Source organism: Cyprinodon variegatus, unplaced genomic scaffold (genome assembly GCF_000732505.1).
Source record: "Cyprinodon variegatus isolate N-32 unplaced genomic scaffold, C_variegatus-1.0 Scaffold7, whole genome shotgun sequence".
In the NCBI taxonomy this organism is placed as follows: Eukaryota; Metazoa; Chordata; class Actinopteri; order Cyprinodontiformes; family Cyprinodontidae; genus Cyprinodon; species Cyprinodon variegatus.
The window spans coordinates 1,339,386-1,348,461 of record NW_015150460.1 but is presented as its reverse complement, the minus strand read 5'-3'; the positions used below and the strand labels follow the sequence as shown (position 1 = coordinate 1,348,461).

Genomic DNA, 9,076 nt, shown 5'->3' with positions numbered 1-9,076 from the left:
TTTATACTAAGGAAGAGAAATAATGACATATGTGAGGGTTTGAAAGAAAAGAAAATGTGGAAAATGTTTTTGATGGATTGCATTAAATATGCAACTGAAAGAGAGAGGATCAGGATCATTATGGAAAAAGGAAGAGAATTGAATATTAAAGGAATTTTAGGGACAGATGGATAGGGAGGGAAATTTGGTTATTATTAACCGTTCTTTTTATTTTTAAATAACACAAAAATAAAACATAGAATATGGTAGGTGGAACTATAGCGCTACACACTCATGTACAGTAGGTGGTGGTATGCACCTATAAGTTGTTTGCAATCTGCATTTGTTACTTAAGTAGAAGTAAAGATACTGCAGTTTAAAAACACTCTGGTAAAAGTTAAAGTATCGATTTGACCTCTTTACTCAAGTAAAAGTGAAAAAGTATGTGCTCTAAAAACTACTTAAAGTATAAAAGTATGAAGTAACCTTTAAAAAAAAAAACAGCCAGATGCCAAGAGTAACGAGTAACGTTTGTTTTGAAAATGTAACGAATAGAAAATACAGATACTTGTGTGAAAATGTAATGAGTAGAAGTCAGAAGTAGGAAGAAAAATAAGTAATGGAGTAAAGTATAGATACCTAAAAAGTGTACTTAAGTACAGTAATGAAGTATTAGTACTTCGTTAATCGACACCTCTGATTTTGACAAATAAGAATAGCTTAGAAAATATATTCAGGTAATTTAGCTTAATCGTTAACTCTGCATATAAAATAGATCCATTAAACACAGATACTCAAGTCGGCTTTCAAGTAATGGAAATTCAAAATTAATTTTACCAAAGAATGAATAAGACTTATTCATACTACAGAATGATAAAAAATATTTTTACAAACAAAAAATGTCAGCCTACTGAACGATATGCACAGTCTGACATGGTTGTGTGCACACAGTGCATGTACGTAATAACAGCCTTTTGTCTTATAAGCTTTATTGATCCAATGAACAGATGAATCTGAGATGAAGCCCTAATTAATCTCAATTTCTATAATTCCTTCAGATCAGCCTGGATTATTTGAGATTAGATTTTGGTTGAATTTGGAAGGTTCTGTGGATTTCATGGATCGATACCTTAAAAAAAAAAAATTAAATATTGCCTCAAATCAAGAAGAAATTCCTCAACAGCCAAAGTAAGACAATTTGAAACATCTGTTATATATTTATAGATGGCTTCTTTTCACTAATATGCTTGTATACCTATAGTTGTCTGTAAAAACCTCTAGGAATGGACTTTTTTTTTGTCAGCAGCTTGAGTCAACCATCGAGTCAGTGGGAATTTTATAGGACTAGTCATAACATTTCTGCATCAAAGTTTATTCAAAATGGAACCAAGGTTGTTAAGGAAACAAAAAACTCCAACCACCTTAAAATGAGCAAACATGGTGGTTATAGGTTGTATCTAACATCACTAGATTTGAAAATACACTCCGACCTAAATTATATCTCTGTTCATGCATGCTTCATAATCTCTGATGGATAGGTCTGATACATAAACATTTCCTCCTGCAGCTGTCACACATCATCTTATTACTGTGTTTTTGCACAAAAAAATACTTCCTAAGAAACTGGTTAACTTTATTGTAAATGTTGCAATCAGAGCTAATTCCTTCACATTCAATAACAGTATGTGTGTCTTTGTATGAACATGTCTATATTAAAGCGGTGTATCTCGTTTTTCATCAAAATTACCACAGAATTTAGTGCCAATGATGCTAAACCTTAAAAACTCACATAAGTATGAATCTTTCTTTGATCATCTGCTTTATAGCAAAGGGCAGTATATATAAAAGGCAACATTTAGGCGAGTTTAATGAAAGATTACAGCTCGAACTTTAGTGTTCAACATAAAATTTAAAGCTTTATGATATAGGATTTAATATAGATTGTTAACTTTAGTGAATGATTGTGAAAAGGAAGGAAAAAAAGCAGGTTCCAACATTTTTTACATATAAAAACAGAAAAGTACGCTGTGCATTTTTTACTGATCCTCCTCGATGCAGCATAAGATATCAGAATACTTTTCACTTTTTGCAAAAGCACACATTGTAAAATTATTTCCTGCAAGGTTTGTGCCATATTTATCTACCTGCTGAATTTTATTCTAAGCTTAACCCATTCTTCTTATAAAACATAACAGTTAGATTGTCAGTTAGATTGAATCTAAAGGGGCTGTGAACATAAGTCAGAGACTCTCTTAGATTTATTTGGTCTTTCCAACACAATAACAAGCTTTGATATAAACCCTTCCACTGATGCTCTATGTTTATAGTCAACCTCCCAAAAGGTGAACCTTCAGTCTCATGCCTTTTGTTTTCATCCCAGACAGACTTGTTTTTAGCTCCATCCATCAATCAAATCTGACAAACTTTGTTTCTCCTAAAAAAATGGTGCCTCGCTGCAACAATGCTGTCGCCATGATATGTTTCTAGGGGAACAGTTTGTTCGGGGTTATGTAGAGGATAACATTTCTGTCTACAATAACATTTTACTCAAATAATTTAAAAGACAAATTTTAATCTCATCTGACCAGAGCGTATTCTCCTGGTTTCTGCATCACCGCCATGGATTGTGGGAGATTACATCTGGCTCCCATCTTGCTGCTTTGCAGTAAAGGTCAGGTTAGTTAACTGCAACAGGTCACCTGATCCCTGTGGATCTCTGCAGCTCCTCCAAAGTTACCATGGGCTTCTTAGATGCATCTTGGTCCAATGCTCCCTTCAGATGTGGGTCAATTAGTGGTTAGGGTTTATAGGGTCCCAGTTTCTACACTCTTTTGTTATTTTGAAGTGATATATTAAATCTTTGAGACGTTCACAGCTATGGATTTTATTTAGAATTAACACTTTTCCTCAGACCGTCTGCTGTGATCAATCTTGCTCTTTTGTTCTGTAAGAACCTCTAATTCTTTCATTTAACAGCTAGATTTATCCTGAGATTATATTACAAACAGAGAAATAACTTGATGGCTTCTTGACCCATCAGGGCACATTTTCAGATTTAAATAATATTTTTTTAATAGATGTGGTAAAAAAATGTTTCTTATCCAGTAGATGGCAGTGCTGATCTCTGTTAAACAGGCTGCCCTGAGTGTGGAGCAAATTTCAAGGCATCAAAAATTGGTCACGCACATCCAGTAAAAGATCACGACTGTCTTTTCTTTCAGGTTATGATTGAGTGCAACCCTGCATGGGAATGAAAACACGACATGAAATGTATCAACAGGAAATAAAACATTTTTATTGATCATTTGTGTATATGAAGTTATATAACAACAGTCAGAAAACTCCACAGAGTGAATCACTACACAAAGTGAAACAAAACTGTAAAACACCTCATCAGAAAAATGAAGGTATACACAGCAAATATAACCGTCAGCGGCTCGCTGTGACTGCGAGCGATATGGCAGGAAAAAACACCCCAAACAGTTCTACGAGATTACAGAGAAAACTTTCACACACAAAATACTCAAGCAGGCAGTTGATATACACAAAGGCAACTAGGATCTTTCTATAGCATCAGATTCTAATACTTTACACAGCTTTGCTTCTGAAAGGTCAGTGTGGCTTTTCCATTGGAGAGAATCTTGTCACACAGAAAGCTTGATCAGCTTCTTTAAGGGGGGGATTTGTTTGTTGATTATACTTGCACGCTTTGGTAGGAAACCATTACATGGGAGGGGGGGATGTTGCAGTGTGGGTAATAATGGCTTTTTGCTTTGTAGGTGTTTTTCCACCTCACAATCCGATGGATTCTGCAACAATGCCCCCGAATTCTGAATTCCCTGATGTATCTCTGTTTGATCAGATAAATCCTTCAACACAGCCTTGATTCGTTGAGGCCTCGGATTTGATCCTTGTTCAGTTTACGTTAAAAATCTGATGCATTTGTGGATTGCATGGAGCTACGCTTGCACAATGTCAAATAAAATATTCCTTCAAGTAGGAGAAATATATGGATGGCAAAAAGTGAGATAATTCAATAGAAATGTGTCTTATACACACATGTGATAAATAAGAGAAAAGGGAGACACATTTAAAGAAATTAATTTATTTAAATACAATTTATTTGTAATAATCCTGTAAATTTTTAAAAAGTCTAAAATTACGATTTATTTAATTTTCCTGTGTTAAAGCATATATATAATCAATTCAGGCTATTTTTTTCATGATGAATTCAAACATTATAATAATAATAATATTAAACTAAAACAGGTTTGGGGAAATTTCCTTTTTAATTGAATGATGTGAATATTTCTGAATTTATGGAATATTTATTCAGTTGTTTACAAAATGACGTATCAAACAAATTAGATAGTTGTGGGTCAAATTAGATATGTGGGATTTAAATAAACTGCTAAAATAATCCATAAATAACTATTTAAAGGTTTCAATACAGAATTGAATGCACATTTTAATAGTTTTCAAAATAAAGAAAATATTATATTTAGCAAAAAAATGTATTCTAACACTTTTTTTTATTTTGATGAAGTATAAATAAAATCAAAGAAATCTAATCTAATATTTATATCAGATATTTAATATTTAAATTTTTTAAATAAATTGAAATTATAAGCATATAGCATTTGATTAAAAATCTTTATTGTGCAAGTGTTGCTCGTTTTACACTTTTATTATCCAAGTCAGCAGAGCACGCTGAATGCAGATCAACCAATCAGATGTCAGATTAAATTATTTCTTAATAGTTTGTTGAACAAAATTAAAGTAACTAAAAACCTATTCATGGTTATTTTTCTGTATTAATTACTCCCTTTAGATAAAATATAGATTTTTGAATGCTTTAATGTATTTATTCAAAGTATATTCCAATGATCACACATGTAAAGTAAAGCCATTTCATTGAATTGTGGCACTTTAAGCCTTCAATAGGGATGAAGCCGTGTGGAAGGATTGAGCTTTTATTTCGCATTGGACATGAATGTAGAGTTTAAAAATCCTTTAGATTACTGTATTTACTTTTTTCTACAACAAAAAAGTGCAAAGTACATGTAATAATCTCACGATTAAAGAAATCTACACCAACACAGTATGTACTGTACATTCAGAGTTTTCTTCTTAAATATAAAAAGAGATTTTGACTTAAGGCAGAAAATAAAAAAGAATGATGAGGCTTAAAAACAGAAATGAACCAGTTATATTTTATCTCCCTTTATATTGATTTTTGACATGGTGTGGATATATACATGGCATTTTTAGGGATATTCATCTTGTTTGGTTTTTAACTAAGACTCCCTGAAACTTCTGATGCTAAACTGTGTGCAAGAGAAAAACGGACCTGCGGAAAAAATAGGGAGGAAAACTTTAAGAAGAGGTGAACAAGCTGGATCTACGGTGCGCTGCGCCTGAACCGCTGGCCTGGAAGGACGATCGTCATCCTCTCTGCTGATTTTAACATTATGGGATGGACATACAAGTATTGCACAGTGCTCAAACAAAAGGCTGTGAAAGCGACCCGCTCGGATAAACACGCGTGACGTCGGCACGCTCTTTCTCTCTCTGGTTGCATGGAGGAGGAGGGGGCAGGAAGGGGGGGATGGCGTTAAACGCTACGACATCACTACAGAACAAACCTGCTACCTACTGATAAATCTACATCTCTAAGCACACACGGCAGTCACAGTGATACACAAAGCAGTCGTCAGAGACTCCTATGGAATGACAAGTAGCTTTTTCATAATAGTGCTATCAACTACACAATAACATTGAAAACATTTAGAAAGTCCTCCTGAAGTGTAAGCATCGATATAAGCAAGAGGTTCCTCCAAGACTTCATGGTTTCTATGAATTATTCCACTCCTAATTGGACCCTTAAGTAAAAAAAAAACAAGATGGACGAAGAAGACCACTCACTTTTACGGTTGTTTACCTGCTTTCCAGGTGTAGTCGTGTGTAAACGACAAAATTAAACAGATGCTGTGGCCCGAAGGTGCCAGGCAAGAAGGTGGAATAGAAAAAGGAGGCGGGGGAAATCTATTTTCTCGGTTTAGGAAACTGTACGCAGAGTTTGAAATCTGTTCTTTTAGTTTATAAAATGTATGCATGGACTTTAATATGTGCACTAGGTGAGGAAACCTATTAGATCCACGTCCACTGTTTTGGAAACTGTATGCACAATCATACCTTCCTTTTTTTTTTATAAAAATGTACACAAATTAGCTGTTCCCTCGGTTTAGAAAACTGTACAAAAGAAATCACAACCAGTTTAAGAACAGTTGATCAGATTTCTTAGTAAAGAAAAACCTTTCTGCAAACAGCAGTTTTTTCTCCCAAATTAGATAAATTGAAATGTGAACTTTTTTTTTTTTTTAGGAAATCATGAACCATAAGTAATTGATCCATGTAATTTGGGAAAACTACATGCATGGCTTACATTCAGATTCATTAATTTATGTAACTGAACAGACTGTAAACTCTTCCTACTGGTTTAAAGAAGGTTTAATAAACTGCAATCAGTTTTTTTCAGCAGTTTAAAAACTGTACATTAGAATACAAGTCATCCCTTCATATTAGAAAAACATAATGACTGAAATTATCGACTGCCATGCATTGCCTCATGGATTATAATCTATTCCTGCATTTATAAAAAAAGAAAAGAAAAAAGAAAAAATGGAACTAGCTTCAATGTTTTCAGTTTAGATTTTGAATTTTCTGTCCAAATTTTTTAGGTTCATGCAGTTTCAATAACATTATGTATGTCCTCCAATCCGCTCCCTCTGTTTAGGACATTTTTAAAAGGGACTGGATTCTTTATGAGATTACTTTCTTTTAATAGAAACACTTTATCGCTTTAGCATTTGGTAGTTTGCATAAACCCTTTGCACACATGCCAACTTATCGACTAAATTTAAGAACATGCACGCACAGATTTGAGTCCATTCACTTAGGTTATGAAATTATGAATAAAGAATACAATTGATTTTCAATATTTGTCTTAAAACTCCAATCATGGTTTAGTCTCCATGTGGAGATTATTTTAGGATTAGCTGAAAACAACCAAAGCAATCCCAATCAACACCTTAAGCCAATCCTTTAAACAGCAAAAAGCTATAAAACATGTTAACAATCAACATAAATCATAATCTGGAAATAATACTAGGCTAGTTTAAAAAAAGGTTGCAATTGTCGCTAAACATAAACCATTCCTAATAATGTACAGTTTACTAAATAGATGGAGCAAATTTCCCCACACCTCTATTTTTGATTCCTTGCCCTGCTTCAGAGAAGCGTGATTTTTTTTTACTTGTGAGGATCTCTGGCTCCCCCTGCAGGTAAACCGACACAAATTAAAAATGTCTCTTAGAGAAGACAACGAGCGAGTTTCAAAGACGTCCAGTGCAAAAACAGCAGCCACATAAAAGTTAAAATTGGCAGTAAAACATGGCTAGCTCTATTGTCACTGTGAGAAGGCAACGTAAAGCATAGACTGCGATTTAGGGCACCGTTGCAGCCAGAGACATTGTTCCCGAAAAACCGAAGCTACGACCACTAGCAAGTGGGAGTGTGCATGAAGAGAGGGTCTCAGCTTAAGTCGCCTCCCTGAAAATGGCAGTGTTTAGAAACTCAACATTCAGTTGAGACAAAGTTTGATTTTTGTCTTTTTAGGCCACTCCTCTGTTTGAAGGCAAGGGGATCGTAACAGAACGGCTCCCCCTGGTGTCCGCCGGCCTTAGGTAAAAGATCGTAAAAATAAAAAGCATCATGCACTTTACTAAAAATAGTCAACACGCTGAATTGCGCTAAAAAATAGTCCCCTTAAGTCCAGATCTGCAATTTTGTATCTTTTTAAAACATGACACTTCCAGACAAGGCTGTTTAAACATAATATTGTTAAACAAGATTAAGGGCACAATGGCTACAGCTTGGTGCTTTTTTTAATCTGCGAAACGTCCGTTTCTCAACAAATTCTTAAAAAATAAGCCAAAAATATTTAGCCAAATATGAAAAGACTGACTCAGATGTGATCTTTTCAACCTAAATACTGCAGATCCTGGTAGAGAACCGAGTGCGAAATATCATTAGAAGGCATGTGCTTTGAACATTTCCAGCAGCATAATTTTCCAAACAGAACCATAGCAGTAAATGGCCTCATATTGTTTTTATATTCAACTGTTTTTTTTTTACCCTACATTGTTGAACTTAAAGCCAGACGCCGTCCTTTACAGTCGGAACATTTTCCTCACTCGCAGGTTGGAGTTGAATGTCGTTTTATTCTGGAATGCAATAAAGTAATAAGGTAGAATTTTTAAATCCTGGGATATATAATATTGGCTTTCCTCTATATCTGCATTTACATAATTTAAAATAGAACATCTTATTAAAAACATCGAGATATACACAGATTAGGAAACGGGTAACAACATACAAACACAGAAACTAGAAATCATTTTTGTCTTCATACTTATATATACAACTGTGATACAATAAACTCTTTCAGTCATGCGCTATCTATACAGATCATATTGCTTAAAAGAAGGGGGCTTTTGGTCGTGGCGGTGAAGGGCTCAGAGAAGGAAATCAATCAAATAAAAGGGGAACACAAACTGAGAAACTAAGATTTTAAAAAAGCGAGACGTTTGAACGCTTTACTTTGTGTAATCAGAAGGTAAAGGGAGGGCTTACATGGATGGACCCATATATCACTGAGGTATTTACACAAACTGGCTAAAGAGTACTACAAGGCAAGGAGCTAAAAGTGGCCCTGCCTATTTCTTGGTGGCGAGCTGAGCGTCCACCTCCTCCTCGGGTTTCAGCACGTGCCACTGGGCGATTGGTCTCCGAGGGTTGGCCAGCATGTCGGACCAGTGGCGCAGCTCCGTGCCTGTGCTGTTCAGGCCCACGAACACCTTACCAATGGCATCGTTCTTGCCGATCTTGTCATAGTCCAGAACAGTTATAACAACTTGCACTTTCTGCAGTGGGAGGAAGAGGAGAGAGGTGGGGAAGACAGCAGAGGATCGGTTGGTTTTAGAAATATTCCAGTTTCTTTGTAACCTTTCAAAACCCACCGGGTCGCCGGCGACCC

General features: G+C 35.2%; 1 protein-coding gene across 3 annotated transcripts in view; it reads right to left on the bottom strand.

The window, feature by feature from the left end:
• Positions 1–4,557: 4,557 nt before the first annotated feature.
• The window catches only part of syt1 (synaptotagmin 1), a 245,221-nt gene continuing 240,702 nt past the window's right edge, over positions 4,558–9,076 (bottom strand). For 2 of the 3 annotated variants that reach the window (XM_015376098.1, XM_015376088.1), the window contains one exon: positions 8,757–8,963. In XM_015376098.1, coding sequence (XP_015231584.1) covers positions 8,757–8,963 — 207 coding nt within the window. Of the gene's footprint in view, positions 8,964–9,076 lie in introns of all 3 variants that reach the window. The other variant, XM_015376079.1, reaches the window with a different exon arrangement.